The sequence below is a fragment of the Clavelina lepadiformis genome, chromosome 7 (assembly GCF_947623445.1).
Source record: "Clavelina lepadiformis chromosome 7, kaClaLepa1.1, whole genome shotgun sequence".
NCBI classification, from domain to species: domain Eukaryota; kingdom Metazoa; phylum Chordata; class Ascidiacea; order Aplousobranchia; family Clavelinidae; genus Clavelina; species Clavelina lepadiformis.
In genome coordinates, this window is record NC_135246.1 from 2,302,686 (window position 1) to 2,318,978 (window position 16,293).

Consider the following 16,293-nt stretch of genomic DNA (forward strand, 5'->3'; position numbering starts at 1 on the left):
GTAGGTGCTGTACACTTTCTCAATATTACGCATAACCAGAAGTATAGCAAAACCACTGCTATTAAGATGTCTATTGATTTGCAATCACCACGACTACCGTAGTACGGTATTACATCTGTCTATAACTTTACGTCTGCGCCATCTTGCACAGAAGTTCGAGCTTATAAAACATTGTGCGATGTGCCGGAAATATATGACAAAAAAGGCATGAACATTTCAAAGCGTGTGAACGAGAAAAACAGTGCGTTTGCAATGCAATTTACGTTTGGTTAAAGCTGGGAACAGTTTCTTGGAAGCGACTTGGTAACGTACTAAAAGGAGTTTTCACACGAAGTTATTCAGAGCAAGTTTCCAAATATTCCAACGATAATTGCAGTGTTTATGAAAGCTAGTTCATTAACTCAAATAAGTAACTGGAAAACACATTTCCAAGAATGATGTGGCGGAACTGAAAGTTTAAAAACTCCAATTGTTAACTGGAAAACACATTTCCAAGAATGACGTAATGGTATTACAAAAGCCACCCAGGCCGCCACACACTAAAGGATAGAGAGTACGAATAATTTCTTATCAGCACAGGTGCTGGAAACAACCTGGGAACGTACTAAAAGGAGTTTTCACATGAAGTTATTTAGAGTAAGTTTCTAAATATCAAACGACAGTTGAAGTTTTATCAAAAAACAAGTTCATAAGCTTCAATCAGTAACTAGAAAACACTTTTCCAAGAAATGATGTAATGGTATTAAAAATGCCACCCAGGCCGCTACTTTCCTCCCCCGCTACGGAAGGAAAAATGTTAACAATTAAAATTTAACATACTGATGATAACAAAGGTGAGCATGCACAAACAACAGTCATGTAATAAAGTTATTGACAAATGAAGAAAAATTTACTGAAGATAAAGTTACTACATGTTGGAGGGTAACTCCGAGAACAACATGTTTTGCAAATACTGTTTGAACTGTTCGTATTGCAAATTTTCATCGGCAATACGGGCATGCCAGTAAGTCATAAAACTGCTGCAAGTGAGCCAAATTGATAACAGATGTGGCTGCTATCGTGGTATAGATTTTTCCTGGTAAAGGAAATTGTGAAACCAGCTGGAATGTTTTCTCCAGTCGCTGGAATCAAAATAGAAGATCTTCAGCCGATATGGTAGGTGGCGCAGGAAATGCAAGGACCGGCACCAAAATGTTTTTTCCAAACGGCTGAAATTGTTTTTGCACCGGACGAATCACCGTTATATCAATCAATCAATTGTTATAACATAGATTATTTATAAGACAATTTATTCTAGCATAAATTAGAGAGCAGCAGGCACAAAATACTGGACATTTATAACCTCCTTGCCGACGCAACTATAGGGGAAGGTGGGGTAAAGCGGACCAACGGGGTAAAGTGGCACACCCCTCTTATTTTCTTAATAAAGTTTTTTTAACCGCGCGGATACCACTAAGTTTAGTGAAGCATGACATAACGTGGTTGCACACGCCATAATTCGAGGTTACGTGGAAAAGAAAGCAAGAAAAGGCACGGAATTCGTTTTTTGTACTCTCTGATCTATTGAAAGGTAGGCTATGTCTTGTAACTTAGATTTTATTTTACATGCATAAGGTAGAAGTTTGGTTGAATGGTAGAAAGGAGTTTTACTGTATCACGTACGCATTACATAGGTTCATTCCGCTTACTGACTAGCAAAAATTTGGCCAACAGTCAAAATAATAGTTGTGATGTACGGTGCATATTATACCACACAGATGGAAAATAATATATACTTCCTGGTTTGGGAAATCTACTTTGCGAAGCGTTGCGTTACGTGTCGCCTATGCATGACTTCCTGTGTATCGTTATAAATCGTGACGTGAGTTATTCTTTCATTCATTCTTATTTTGTGTGCTAAGAAGATGGCTGCAACGTAGTTCCTGCAGTGGTAGCTTTATGCTGTTCCTGTGCCAATGTTTTATCTAAATGTATTCGTTCAAAGAAGCTTCAATATAATCAGAATATATAGTTGTCAAGGTGAAAAATTAATTCCTAGATTAAGAAAAGCATACAACGACCTTGAGGCTCATTTACATCGAGGACAATATTCAATTCTACGGACAAACATTGTAATTGAAGTGATCGCCCTTACAAGAAAAGGAACGATAAACAACCACTTCATTACATAGTAACCAAGGGGTGGGGGTAAAGTGGACCAGTGGTGGTCTACTTTACCCCGTCGTTAACTATTTCTTGTTTATAGTTTCATGACCGAATTAGGTAATGTCTATCTTGTAACCCTGTTTTGTAGAATGCCTCGTAACCGCCAAAAGACATCAACTCAACAATCTTGGACCGAAGAGGCTATGACTATCGCCATTCGGGCAGTAGCCTAAATGAAAAGAGAATGGGCTACCATAAAGCAAGCAAAGAGTATGGAGTTCCCAAAACGACACTCATAAGAAGGGTCCAAGGAGATAATATTAATGCTACTGGGAGCAAAAAGGGACTTGGAAGGTTTCATTCCACATTTTCCGAAGCCCAAGAAAAAGAGTTAGTTGCACATGTGCTCGAACTTGAGCGGCGATTCTTTGGGGTCACTAGGAAACATCTCGAATCACTTGCATTTGAATTGGCAGAAAAAAATCATATTAAGCACAGGTTCAACATGGAAAAGAGACTTGCTGGTGCTGATTGGGTAAGTGGATTTCTTCAACGCAATCCACAATTAAGCCTTTGCACCCCAGAGCCTACATCTGCTGCTCGTGCTAGAGGGCTTAATCATGTGAGCGTCGGCAAGTTTTTTGCTCTCTTGGGAGAAGTGATGGACTTGCATCATTTTAAGCATCACAATGTGTTCAACGTCGACGAAACTGGAATTACTACAGTTCAGACAAAGCAATCCAAGGTGCTTGCGTTGAAGGGGAAAAGGCAGGTTGGAAGTATTACCTCAGCAGAAAGAGGCACTGTAATGAAATGGTTGTTTGTCGTACCTTAACCTGTAAGGGCGACCACTTCAATTACAATGTTGTCTGTTGAATAGTTTATTGTCCTCGAAGTAAATGAGCCTCAAGGTCGTTATTTCGCTTTTCTTAATCTTAGAATTAATTGTACACCTCGACAACTTTATATTCTGATTATATTGAAGCTTCTTTCAACGAATACATCAAGATAAAACATTGGTACAGCAACTTCAATATAAAGACCTACATGTTGCGGCGTTGTTCGTAATAGCAAGAAGAGACTGATAACTCTTAAAGCACACACAGTAAGCACGAAGCAATCGATTACGTCACGCAGTGTTATGCTTCGCTGATTCGATAGACGAGAATTCTATGTCGTACACAATCTTATATTACATTAATTCATAATATTATCACAGCACTTTGTGCACTGCAGTGATTTGCATGTCTGCTGGAGGAAGTTACGTTCCACCTTATCTCATATTTCCACGACAGCGTATGAAACCAGAATTGCTTGATGGAACTCCCCCTGGCACTGGTTATTCATAGATGCAGAATGCTTTTACTGCAACGAAATGTATTCCAAATCATCCGAGAATGATGGGTGGATCCAGTGCTCCAAATGCATTCGATGGGCGCATGAAGCCTGCTCTGGGTGTAATGAAGAGGATGACAACTTTATTTGTGAATTATGTTTTTAAAAATTGATGATGAACTGAGATTACTTTCATAACTACTTCGCTTATGATGACAATTTGTAAATAAATTGATTGTGATGTGGAACAAATTGCCTTGTTTACTCAAAACTTACGGTGGTCCACTTTACCCCACACATGTGGGGTAAAGTGGACTATTGGATGTGCTTTTAAATCAAAAATTTTATGTAAGAAAGCAAGCAATCAATAAAAGGGCACTTCAAAAATTAACGAAATACCTTAGAGTTAACTCTCAAAACAAACAAGTCAAATGTTTTGGTGAAATCAGTGAATTGTAACGATTTAAGAAGCCTTAGGTGGTCCGCTTTACCCCACCCTCCCCTATATATCACTTACCATTACCTTGTTCTGCTTATGCGCAAAACAACCTATAGTCCTATACAGATAGCATTTCGGCACTAACTAACATTTTTGAAACATGGTTATATGCATATTTCATACTTTAATGCAATCTACATTGGCATTTTTTTGACAAAACTATTTGTGACAAACAACGCATATGAACGTTGCAAAGCTTCCTCCGGAAACGTTTTGGTAAGCGTAGGCTGCTTACAGAGAAGCGACTTGGAACTAACAGTGTGGCATTGAAAACCACATTTTCAGGGCACTACCGCTGTAGAAACTTCCGAATTTAACGTACAAGAATCGTATTTTCATGTTATGCAACACACAAAGTGAAATTAAAATAATGATGTGATATGAAATAAAGTATTTTTTTCTATCAGGACGGTCGGGAGTCAACAGCTTTATTAATGATTCTACAATCGCTATACGCAGTTGTCGTTTAGACAAAGAAGCGCACAAACACCTTTTACCAGGACCAGTGTTTTGCACGGAAGAACTAACTTTGCAGTGGAAAGGGCTAAAACTTGTTTGTAAAGACGCTTTTGAGGCCTGTGTTGTTCCAATGAAACGACGACCTGTTGTCACACTCGATGTTACTACGGGAGACAGATTCGCTACCAGTTCTGAAACATTAATATTTTTATATGGTGTCTATGTATCAATAAACAAGACGTGTTCACAAATATTCACAAAGTCAGCTGAGCTGGGAATCTGATATCTGATCCTGTTCTAAAAAACCTTTCTTCTCAGTCCTTCTGAGTTCTGATCGCTAAGTTGGTTTCACAATAGTTAATACCATAGCTTCCCAGCTCCAAATACAAAATAAGGCAATTTTCAGCGCTAAATATTTTGTGAAAAATCTAATTTTTAGTGCAGAAGTGCACAAGTTGACAACTAACATAACCATCTGCCCGTGAAGCACTATGTTAATGTTCCTTTTGCTCTGGACACTACAGGTACTCGCTAGGGGCTGAGAAGCATTTAAGGTACATTGTACGCTATAGACTAAAACCTGTTTTGGATACATTCTTGTCTCATAGGACAGATTTATTTGGTTGCCTATAGCCTACTTAAAAATAAGAATCGTTGCACCACTTTGATTCTTATTTAAAAAACACCTGTTTTAGACATTCCTCCCATTGGATTGTCAACATTTTACACAGGCAAGTAGGTGAATTAAGACTATAAGGTGATCATAGCACAGGCATCAGTCTACGCACAGACACAAAGAAATAAAAATCTCAGAAAAGACTTCTGTAGTAAGGATTTTACAGGACAGTTAAATTGAGTACTGTACTTGAGTTTTTGACTGCAGAATATAGCAGTTTTCAACGAGTGATATGACATGATAAGATATTTCATGTAATGTAGGCCTCTTGACATCATTCTGAAAACAAAATCAAATTTGACATAAAATGAAATTCTTTCATTGCTTTGTATTGACGGCCTGTATTTGACTTGTATTCATTATGACCTGAATTGAACCTGCCAGCCCTTTATATTTTTGCCCTATGCAAATTTTTTACTATCCGACTTGCATGACATGCAGGTAAGTAAAAAAGGAGCTATGTGTTGTAATGTTTTTCATTAAGCACAAAGAATTTCCAGTTTCAGAAAGACATGTGTGTAGCGCTCTTCCTCGAAAAGAGTAGTCTATTGTTTGTATTTGCATTACTCAACCTGTTTTATATGATTACTTAACGTCTAGATTTGTAAGATGCTGTATGAGTACAAACTGCACATATTTTATAATAATATAATTTTATAATATAAATTTTTATATTATGCACTTTGCGACTGATACTGTAACATTTGTCATCAGGTAAACTGTAGATATTAGTACCGGCATTGTTTATTTGTTATTCCCGAACTTAGATCTTTTGATATGGCTTTAATTAAACTTAAGCAGCTCACTCTGTTAGCCTGCCTTGGAACCGTTGCAATATTTTGTTACACCATGGTATTTCTTTTACCCAAGAATGAAAGTGTGGACATTAACGCACTTTTTGAGCATCGCCATGACCGCGGATTGCCACAGATTAAACCACAGTTTGGTGAGTTTACTTTAGATTTAAATTTAGCTCACTTCACGTGAAAGTACAATTATGTTTAAATTGAACTCTGCAAACTTTCTAGTTATTTTGCTTAATAGACTAATCTATCCTACCTACTGATACATACTAGGTTTTGTTGAGAAATTTATTTGGTATCTAGCCTATAGTCTACGTTTCTGATCAAGTTGCTTGAAATATTATCATCAATGTCAGTATTCTTCCATCTGTTTATAACAAAACTTAAACTTGTGCCAAACATGTTTAGGTTTTTGCAACATAGTTATTAGAGGCAGTTCTTTCTGAAGTTTTTTCATGTAATACTGTACACTGTTTTATAATAATATCTGTATAATACCTGTATACAGATAATCTTTAATTTTTATTGCATTCTATGTTGTGTTTACATTTGTATACTTACTCTATAAAACTAGAACCATCTTCTCTGAAGTTAAAAGTAACTAAACTTCCTGTGGAAAACCATAACAAGTTTGAGCGACTCAATCCAAAGGATCCACTTCAGCGTCGTCATTATGAAAATTTCCAGGCTGAGCACGAGAAAGCTATAAACGAAGCTGTTAATGTATGTTGGTTAAAGCCCAATTTTTCATCTTTCAATGTAGATTGAGTTTTTATTTTAAGGTGACTTTTGGTCTGTCTATTATGCCCAGAGTGTAGACAATTAGATATAACATTACTGTAAGTTTGTTTTTCATTGCCATACGTTGTTCAGGCTTTGGATGTTACATGTTTTGTTGTCCACATGCCCCTATTTAAGTTAAATGAACAGGTTTGGACATACTGTGGTATAAGGAGTTTTTCTTTGAAATTTCTTGAGTCATACTCAGATATTGAAGTATCTATATGATATAAGGTCGATTTCGTCGTAAATATTTTATCTTTTTCACATCATCCATATATATAACTAAAGTTTCTCACTGTTCCACTAAATATCTATAAATACAAAGTTGCATTTACAAGAAAAAATTTCAACTGCTAATCCTTTCATGCCGACATTTATTTACCATGTAGTTATTATTTAATTTGTAAGGTTATTCATGCTTAATTAATTAACATTTAAAGTAGATTTTGCCATGATGTATAGGAACTAGGAGGTTAAATTGTAATGTTTCTATTAATGCTCCATTGGGAAATTGCTGTAAGGATGATAATGATGATGATGGTTTGGACATTTAAATTACCGTGCAGCAACTAACAATCTAACATTTATATCGAACGTTTTATTTTCATGGTAAACCTTTTCTTTGTGGAGATGTTTTTCTAACAACGGCAACGAAACTTTTCATAAAGACATTTGTTACATAATTATACCACCGAATTGTATCTAATTAGTTGCGCTTGTTTATATATACATATATATATACTTTTTATTACACAGTTCCAGAGATTTTGACAAAAATGCCGTAAATGTTATATATATATTCAATATTGCTCGTCGTATATGATGCAGATGATGAAGGTGAAAGACGAGATTGCGGAGGAAAAGCGGAAGCTGTCTGAAGAAGAGGCTCAGAGGGAAAGCAAACGTTTGTTGGAGCAATTGAAGAAAGATGAGGGCTATTTTGGTCACATTAAACCATACGACCACACGCGAGGTACGCCAATTGATGAAGATGTAGTGAAGAAAAGAGAAACCGTAAAGGATGTGAGTATTGTTATCACTGACTATTTTAGACCATTGAGTATTATTGCCATTGCTCTGTCCAGTATAAGTTATTTAGCTTTCAACAAAATTAAAAGTCTGTTTCTTAGAGAAGAGAAGAATTATAAATTTGCAAGAGATTTTCGGGCATGGTTACCATGACCAAAAGATTTTGGTCAAGTCCAAAAGCCTGTGTTTAAATTCTGTTTAATCTTTATAAACCAATTTTTGCCGTTTGGCAATCACATAATCATGTACATTTACGCAAATTAAATTCTTCAGCAACGAAATGTTATGCAGCTATAGTAAAACTTTTACTTGATGTGTGATTTGAAAAATGTTGAGAACCGCAGACTTAAGCTACTACATAATTGGAACGCTTTAAATTAGGTAATAATAATACCCAAATGGTATTCAGGGAATGTCAATAGTGAACAGGAATAAATTAAGTTCTTACAAAAACATTTTTCATGCACAAGCCAGTGCTTTGTTAGTAATGCAAATTAATGGGAAATATTTGCATTATTTATAGATGATGAAACTTGCTTGGAAAAGTTACCATCAATATGCTTGGGGTGCAAATGAGCTGAAGCCAATATCGAAACAAAGGCATTCTGCAAATATTTTTGGAAGGTTAGTTAAATAACATAACTAACTAACATCATTTTGACAATTTTTATGACTTTTGCATCGTTTGTTTGATAGTTTTAATATTATCATTAGGACAACATTTTGACATCATTTGACAGCCATAGACATCATTAACATCATTTTCACAGTTTTGTTTTACAGTTATAAAGCTGAAATGTAAATGTAGAGACTAATATTACCTTAATTTGCATACGAGCTAACTTTGAGGACTCTTGAATAAGTATTAATTAAGAATATTCCTTCACTACGCATCATTGTTAAAATGCTTGATTTACTATTCATAATACTTCCCATGCTCATAACTACAGTATTGTTAAAGCTTTAAAATTGTTTTTCGTGACTTTTTTCACCCAACTAATAGAGCACTCTGTTGACGCATACTGTGTTATTCTTATGTTTCGCAGATTCATCCTGAAAGCATAATTGCACACCTTTCTAACCAGATAGAATTAGTTGTAAAAGAAATAAGTTTTCTTAAGTACATTTTCAAAATGTTGTATATTATTTGCCGTAATGCACATTACCAACATATTACTGCACACAACACAATACTGTGTATGAGATAATTCAAACGTAAAGCCAACGTTGTATCTAACCCCACCGAATGTTGTTCATGTCCAGCGCTGAGACTGGAGCCACCATAGTTGATGCTCTGGACACTCTTTATATTATGGGTTTGATGGACGAATTTAATCAGGGCAAAGAATGGATTGTAAATCTAAATATGAATTCGGTAAGGTTTTATTTCCCGTGTATTATGTTACAACACTCTGGTATTTAGCATATGTTAGAAGACAAGCTTTTTCTTTTCAGCGCACTGATATCTCAGTGTTCGAAGTAAACATACGCTTTGTTGGTGGTTTATTGGCCGCGTACTTCCTTTCTGGTGATGTGATTTTTATGAATCAAGCAAAAGCAATTGCCGATAAGTTGCTGCCTGCATTCAACACGAAAACTGGAATTCCCTACGCAATGATTAACCCTGTTACGTAAGAACAGTTTATTTATTTATTGGTTATCAGAAAATCTATTTTGGGTCATTGTCAGTAAAATTGAATTAAAATCATGAACGTAATTAGTAAATACCTAGTATTCCAGAAGTTGAAATCATTTTAATGTGACAAAAATGTTTTGTGTTGCAGTGGTAAAGTTCGTAATTGGGGCTGGGCTCCTGGTGGTAGTTCCATTTTATCTGAAGTTGGCACCCTTCACCTGGAATTTGCCATGCTTTCAAAAATAACAGGTAACAATCAATCTAAATAGTATTCACAAAAGTTATTCAATTATTGTACCCGCACTCCCTGGGGGAGTATACGCTTCATAGTATGAAGCTTCATTGAAGGTGAATGAAGGGGACACCAGTTAAGGTCTTAACAGCCTTTTGTTTTTTGTGATGCATTTGAGCGTGTAATTGCTAAAGGGCCACATCCAAATTGTAAAGCACATAAATTTGAATTTATTATTTCCTCCCCCACGATATTCAGCGTGATAGAAGGATGTTCCATTTTGTAAAAAAAGTAAACAGATTCAATGTTTAAATAGAGTACAACATGGGCTTTACTGCTACTGCTACATATATAGGCCTACTGCTGTACAGTACATACTCTATTCACGATCTGCCTTCTATGTAAAAACAGGTGATAAAACTTACCTGGAGAAGGTGATCAAAATTCGCGAGTTTTTGAGAAAAGCAGACAAGCCTAACGGGCTGTATCCAAACTATTTGAATCCTCAAACCGGTGCATGGGGACAGAGTAAGTTGCCCACAAAATTAAGCTCTTCAAATATTGAGTTTAATTGCCTAACATGTCGACTATATGTACTGGTTCAGTACTATACAACATTGTCTATGTTTCGATTTGTAAACTTGTGTAAGTGCATGATTAAACGTGTTTTCAATGCGTATTTCATTAACCATTTATTGCGTTACTGTTTGTCGTACGAGAATGTTTACTTAACTTGATGCGAAACTTGCGACCTTTGCTTTATTTCAACAGGGCATGTGTCTGTAGGAGCGTTAGGTGATAGCTTTTATGAATACCTTCTGAAGGCGTGGCTTCTCTCAGATAAGTCTGATGTGGAGGCGCGGCTTATGTATGATGAAGCCATAGAGGTTTGTCACGTTGTAATTGTATGACATTAGGACGTCATATTTTCTATTTTTTAACACAATTTCTTAAGCCTTTAAATTTGTGTGCAAACCGAACTTAAACAAACCAAACCTTAATCATTAGTGAAAAATATACCATAAAATACAGTTTTAAACCTGTAGTGCCGGTAGTTATTCCAAAATGCACTTGGTATGACGTAAAACAATTGTGTCCAGATATTTTCCTGTTAAACAAAGAATGTCCAAGACTTTGTCAATTCACAGAAGAATATGTTGCCTGGATCTTAATATCACACGCTCTCTTTCACTATGCTTAACATGTTTTCCCCACATTACATGAAACAGCATTGGCGGCTTCGTTATCCTAATCTATTCCACGCTGGAACGTACTTGTATAAATTCGCAACAATCACTCAAAGCTTAAACAGAAGAAAAAATATGCAGTAATGATCTTCAGCGTATGGGTACCACCAAACCGTCCACGTGGCACACTGTGTAAACGTCATCGATTTTGCAGGCGATAGAGAAACACGTCATGGGAAAATCCCCGGGCGGACTCACATACCTAGGGGAGTGGCGGTCTGGCCGGCTGGAGCCGAAAATGGGGCATTTGACATGTTTCGCGGGAGGCATGTTCGCTCTGGGAGCGAACGGATCAAAAGACGAAAAACATTTTCTGCAGTTAGGAGCGGAAATTGCACACACGTGTCATATGTCTTATGATAAAGCAAGTAAGTTATTTTAGGTGAAACGAACTGTGAATTTTTTTTGTAAATTGTAAATTTTTAGGTAAAACAAATTGTACTGCGTAGATACTTGTATGAACATTTGATATTTGAAAGTATTAGCTATTAGAGTATGCTCTGATTTCTAACAGTAGTTGGTTCAAACTCAGGCTTAAAACAAACTTCATAACTAATGCATTAACAACTGCGGCCATACACCAAGTACGATTTGCGGTTGGACCATCGTTGTTTTAGTAATATTGTATCAGCTTTCACTTTTCCTACACAAATTTTGCAAAACATGATGTAAAAATGCCCAAATTAAAAACCTGACAAAGCAAGTTCTGCTTTTAACATGTGCTTGTGTGTGATATTTGTTACGACCCAGTCCTAGTACGCACTAGGCTTCTAGAAAAGCTCGGGCACTGTTCATTCACCAAATACGACGACCGCTGTGCCAAGAGTTTCGTTGGTTACTGTGAGCAATGATCCTGCTTACAATGTTTGTTTCGAGTTTACTGAGTTGGTGAATCACAAAGTAGCCGACAAGTCTTTTGCCGTTTTACTGGGCAACATTTTTTTACCTGAATGTCACCTTGACTGGTTAATTTGTTGAAATCTCCTTTCGTCGTCTGTTGCTTACACAGCTAAATGTTTCTTTTTTTATGAAAAATAGTCATTAAATGTTTGTGTAGATGCCGCATCGACGTTAATAATTATTAATTATTCTTATGTGCACCCTACATAACCCGTAATAGCTAAAATGTTGATGTAACGGTATCGTTTTATGTTAAGGTCTCTGTATATTATTAATTAATTATCAACATTGCTGTTTTCAGCACGATTTTAAGTAGTAGTTTGACACATCGATCGTTCTTTAAATAATTGATTTCCTGTGTGCATTTGCATGCTTCACTGAACTTGTTACGAGCGGTTGTAGAAAATCAAATGTTAATAAGCCCAGAAATGTTTAATTGGCGCTTTCGCTTTTAGAATCTTAACAGGGAGATGTTTTTCTGACTACATCGGGAGATTTTTTTTCGCGAAGAACGTTTAAGTATAAAAATGTTTTTTACTGTTTGTTGCATTTCACAGTCTGTGCCGCTCGTATTACCGTCGAATTTAGCCTTTGGCGTGATAATTTTTCTTCTGTTTGTCTCCCTCATATATCTAGCAATAATGCTCCATGAATGAATTAAAGCGAAGTCCTTTTTGTTTTTCAGCTTTAAAACTCGGTCCAGAATCGTTTCAATTATCCGGGGGTAACGAAGCGACCGCACTTCGACCCAATGAAAAATACTACATCCTGCGACCGGAAGTAGTAGAGACCTACTTCGTCATGTGGAGGTTGACAAAAGATCCCAAATATCGACAGTGGGGTTGGGAAGCGGTCCAGGTTTGTATTGCTTATCCTAATGAAACGTCACAAATGACGTCATAAATGCATAATGACATCACAAACACGAATTACCCGTTTTATTTACTTGACGCGTCTTATGTGTTGTCAGGCGCTGCAGACCAATTGTCAGGTAGAAAACGGCTTCAGCGGCATAAAAGACGTCTACGCCGCGAGACCTGCGCACGACGATGTGCAGCAGAGCTTCTTTCTGGCAGAAACTTTAAAGTAAGTTGTTGCCTTAATTACTTTTGAAATTGTGCGGTTGAACGGCGTTTGCAGCCAGCTGCTTGAAATTCGTTAATTGCCGGTTTTGTGGACCGGTGCTTCTCGTAACGGGCAATCAAGCAGCCAAATTTATAGTGATGCGTTTGTGATTCGTAATTTTGGTTTCATCTTCAAATGCTCTTGATTTGCAACGAAGTGTTTTTTTATTGCAGGTATTTATATCTTTTATTTTCCGAAGATGATTTGATTAATTTGGATGAATGGGTGTTCAACACGGAAGCGCATCCATTTCCTATTGTTAAATCAGCCCAATTGTAACGACGCAATCACGCAACACTGCCCGTACGGTCGCGTTGCGCACAGACAATCTTCTATAATGCTACAAAGAGTTGGTAGATGGCATTTTACATGCTTAGGAAAGTCGCCATTAACCAGGGATGTCCCATTGCGCATACATCTATTAAGCAACGATTTAACTAACTCTATGATCTTGTCCAATTAACCAATCTTAGATTTTCTTCATCAAAATTTAAGATACTTTATGCGACACTCTAAAGTGTGCAGAGTTGAAAAGTTTGGATTCTCTTCCACAGATATTGTCAAATGAGCGCATAGCATATACAGTATTACCATAGTTTATATAAGACTTATTGGACATGCCTAATTCCTACCGTTTACAGCTGTTAACTTTGTACCCAGACCAGCGGTTTTTGCAAAGTCTTTTTGACGTCGTACTCTGAACACTTAAACATAAACGCTCTTTGCCTTAGACGGTTGATTTGATGAATCTATGCAATTGCTTAGCCCCGTTTGAACGTACATTGATTTGCGTTCGAGTTTTTGAAATAGATTGAACCATCGTTATGAACTACTGGAGTGTTCTATTATGCTACAAAATATCTTGACAATCCTGCTTCACTTTCAACCCTTCTCATCCCGGTTTACGACCAAGTAAAATCGCTTTTATTTAAATGATCAAACCTACTTGGGATTTCCACGCGTATAACAGCTTTGTTCTATTTATTTTAGATTTTAAAGATTTAATTTGAGGCTTTTTTTCTGTGAGGTATTTCTCATGAGATTTACACAGTTTGTAGTCTTGCAATGACCTACGTAGTAATCCGCCTTTGTGCATTATCTATAAACCGAATGGCTTTGATCTTGACGTGCGTAGCGTTCAGATTAAATTTATTTGCCGTCATAGGAAAGGTATAGCAATCCACTGTGACGATCTATACCGGTATTAATATTATTTGTGCAACATACCGACGATTTTATGATTAACGATGCAATTCTCGCAAACCTCAGCGGTTTTGACAAATTGGTCGGTCGCCGAAGAATTATCAAAAGTTGTTGCTGCAGCTTGGGGCAAAACACTATGTAACCAAATAAAATAGGGCTTTTTCTGTGTTTGATTCTGCTTGCTTACCTAGACATAGTATGTGAAGACTGAATGAGCCTTTGTTTCGTATAAATGCAATTGTTTCTCTTGTGTTCGATTGTGTGTAAGTTGGTGCCTTGCTAACGGAAAATATCGAATCCAGATTTGCCTGCGGCGGTTTTACTCTACTCCTTCGATTTTTTGACTAGTTCCTATTAATTCTTTCCGCAGGAACTGGTTTACAATGCAACATTTCACGAATAAAATAAGGTATTTAATCTCCGCGTCATTGAGTCTGCTTGAAAATAATATTACTTCTTATACAGATAAGCTTGCTTTAAATACGATATCGTTAACTTGCTATATTATCCATGAGTCATTAAGGTGATTTGTATCACATACGTATCTACAACATATTTTTCGCCTGTATCTATACATATGAAGTGCCAATATATATTTACTTGTATATCTCTATTATTTTCATTAATTACTGACTTGTTATAGTTATGTTAGCGAATCGCGATCTAGCCTGACACATTGCATTGTAGTTGGGTTGAATTTCTTTTTCGTTCCTGTACCTGTACCCGTTCCATGTCGTATGAGAAGCCATTGTATAGGCGGTGTGTGGTGGCGTTTATTTTGCGAATTTTTGCTTTCTGCTCTGTGGATTTTACGTTACTTTTTGCTCCTGACTTGGGATTTTAGTGGGACATACATCGCAGCGAGGAGGACATTTTCATGCAGTAATAAATTTATTTCATCTTTCAATTATGTCATTTGTCATGAAGGAAGTTAAAGCGTATCAATGATGTAACCTCATAGAAGGCAGGGGCGGGATTGGTCCTCAAGCATGCCAACAGAATTTAGTCTCATATGTTCACCAAGAGTAGGCCACAAGGAACGTTTTCACTCCATAATGCTGTCTGACCTAATGACGGTCTCAAATAGACCAGCAAGTAACGTAGCTTACAAATTTTTGTTCAGAATGTGTGACGTTATTCAATGCTAAATAAAGCTGTCACAGAAATATCTGCACAGAAGTCGCACCAATTCGTTTGCGGTGTACTCCAATTACATCATGTATAAATACGTCATATATTATTATAAGCCCTTTTAAATAATCTTGCAAAGCTAGAGTGCCTAATTAACCATTTAGTACACATAGGAAATAGTCGTTTATACCTCAAACGGGTTATATCACGATTTAACAGGAAACAGCATAATGTATATTGTATGAGTCACAAATTTTTACTTCTTCAAAATGCTCTCAGTAAAAAGAGAGCGTTCTAGGCAAGTAACCGGACCACGTACAGTCGTACACACTTAACAATAACACTTCTTGGTTTAGGTCAGTGCTTCTCAACCTTTTTTTGCGGCGACCCAAATACTAAACTTAAATTAATAGCGATGCTGAGGCCCCCCAATTTTTTTACCCAAAAATTGGGTATTTACAAATATTTAGCCTTGACTCGAAAGTAGCTAATCTAAAGTCTCACAGCAAAACGGCTTTGTAGACTAGTTTAATTGGCGACGGCGACCCACTTTTGGTTCGCGACCCAGCGGTTGAGAAGCGCTGGTTTAGGCCATGTAATGAAATTCGAATTCTACAAACCGGAAAATAAAAATAATCAAAGAATAAAAAAATCAGCGCAAAAGTATTCATCGTTAAACAATGAAATCGTGCTGTTAAAATACAGCTTTTGTTCTTGTTGTCCAAGCAAAATTACAACAATTTAAGTGCGAGTACATCGACCGGGAGATGTCGCAAAAGAGCTTACATTTCGTACGCGATGTAATGTTGTGTAAGTCAATGGTTTATTGACTAAAGACTTGGTGTTTTGTAATGGCGGAAAATGGCATCCTATTTCTTTCAGCACATAATTTAGACATTAAAGTCGTCATGACGTCTTAATATTAGTAATTAAAGTAATATAATTTAATCTGCGGCAAAGGAAATTATGCAAACGATAATCATTTAAGAATAAGCTTTTAAGTACGTGGTGAAAGTATGTATTATATCTTGTTTGAAAATTCATGGTTTTTTTCAAACAATAATTTACATTTATACGTGGCTGGAATTTT

The 16,293-nt window shown here is 36.6% G+C and overlaps 3 protein-coding genes across 5 annotated transcripts in view; 2 read left to right on the forward strand and 1 right to left on the reverse strand.

The window, feature by feature from the left end:
• Nucleotides 1-16,293, reverse strand: part of LOC143465678 (kelch-like protein 12) — a 116,620-nt gene that overhangs the window by 25,486 nt on the left and 74,841 nt on the right. The window lies entirely within an intron of this gene.
• Nucleotides 1,442-3,692, forward strand: LOC143465682 (uncharacterized). 2 transcript variants are annotated; one of them, XM_076964100.1, is made up of 4 exons: nt 1,442-1,570; nt 1,758-1,861; nt 2,039-2,170; nt 2,294-3,692. In XM_076964100.1, exon 4 carries the CDS (start codon nt 2,390-2,392, stop codon nt 2,978-2,980), a length of 591 nt encoding a protein of 196 aa, XP_076820215.1. In that variant the 5' UTR covers nt 1,442-1,570; nt 1,758-1,861; nt 2,039-2,170; nt 2,294-2,389; the 3' UTR covers nt 2,981-3,692. The 2 variants fall into 2 exon arrangements, with proteins under 2 accessions (XP_076820215.1, XP_076820216.1); XM_076964101.1 differs by lacking the exon at nt 1,442-1,570 and having other exon boundaries at nt 1,627-1,861.
• LOC143465676 (mannosyl-oligosaccharide 1,2-alpha-mannosidase IA-like) lies at nt 5,833-14,979 on the forward strand. Its single transcript, XM_076964083.1, has 13 exons — nt 5,833-6,060; nt 6,492-6,640; nt 7,529-7,723; nt 8,253-8,353; nt 8,993-9,104; nt 9,185-9,360; nt 9,514-9,614; nt 10,009-10,125; nt 10,369-10,484; nt 10,999-11,212; nt 12,430-12,602; nt 12,715-12,830; nt 13,043-14,979. Exons 1-13 carry the CDS (start codon nt 5,892-5,894, stop codon nt 13,146-13,148), a joined length of 1,845 nt encoding a protein of 614 aa, XP_076820198.1. The 5' UTR covers nt 5,833-5,891; the 3' UTR covers nt 13,149-14,979.

Coding starts and splice junctions, on each gene's coding strand:
- LOC143465682 (XM_076964100.1), top strand. CDS start 2,390: ATGGGCTACCATAAAGCAAGCAAAGAGTATGGAGTTCCCAAAACGACA.
- LOC143465676 (XM_076964083.1), top strand. CDS start 5,892: ATGGCTTTAATTAAACTTAAGCAGCTCACTCTGTTAGCCTGCCTTGGA. Junction 6,641..7,528: donor CTATAAACGAAGCTGTTAAT/GTATGTTGGTTA, acceptor TATATGATGCAG/ATGATGAAGGTGAAAGACGA. Junction 7,724..8,252: donor AAAGAGAAACCGTAAAGGAT/GTGAGTATTGTT, acceptor CATTATTTATAG/ATGATGAAACTTGCTTGGAA.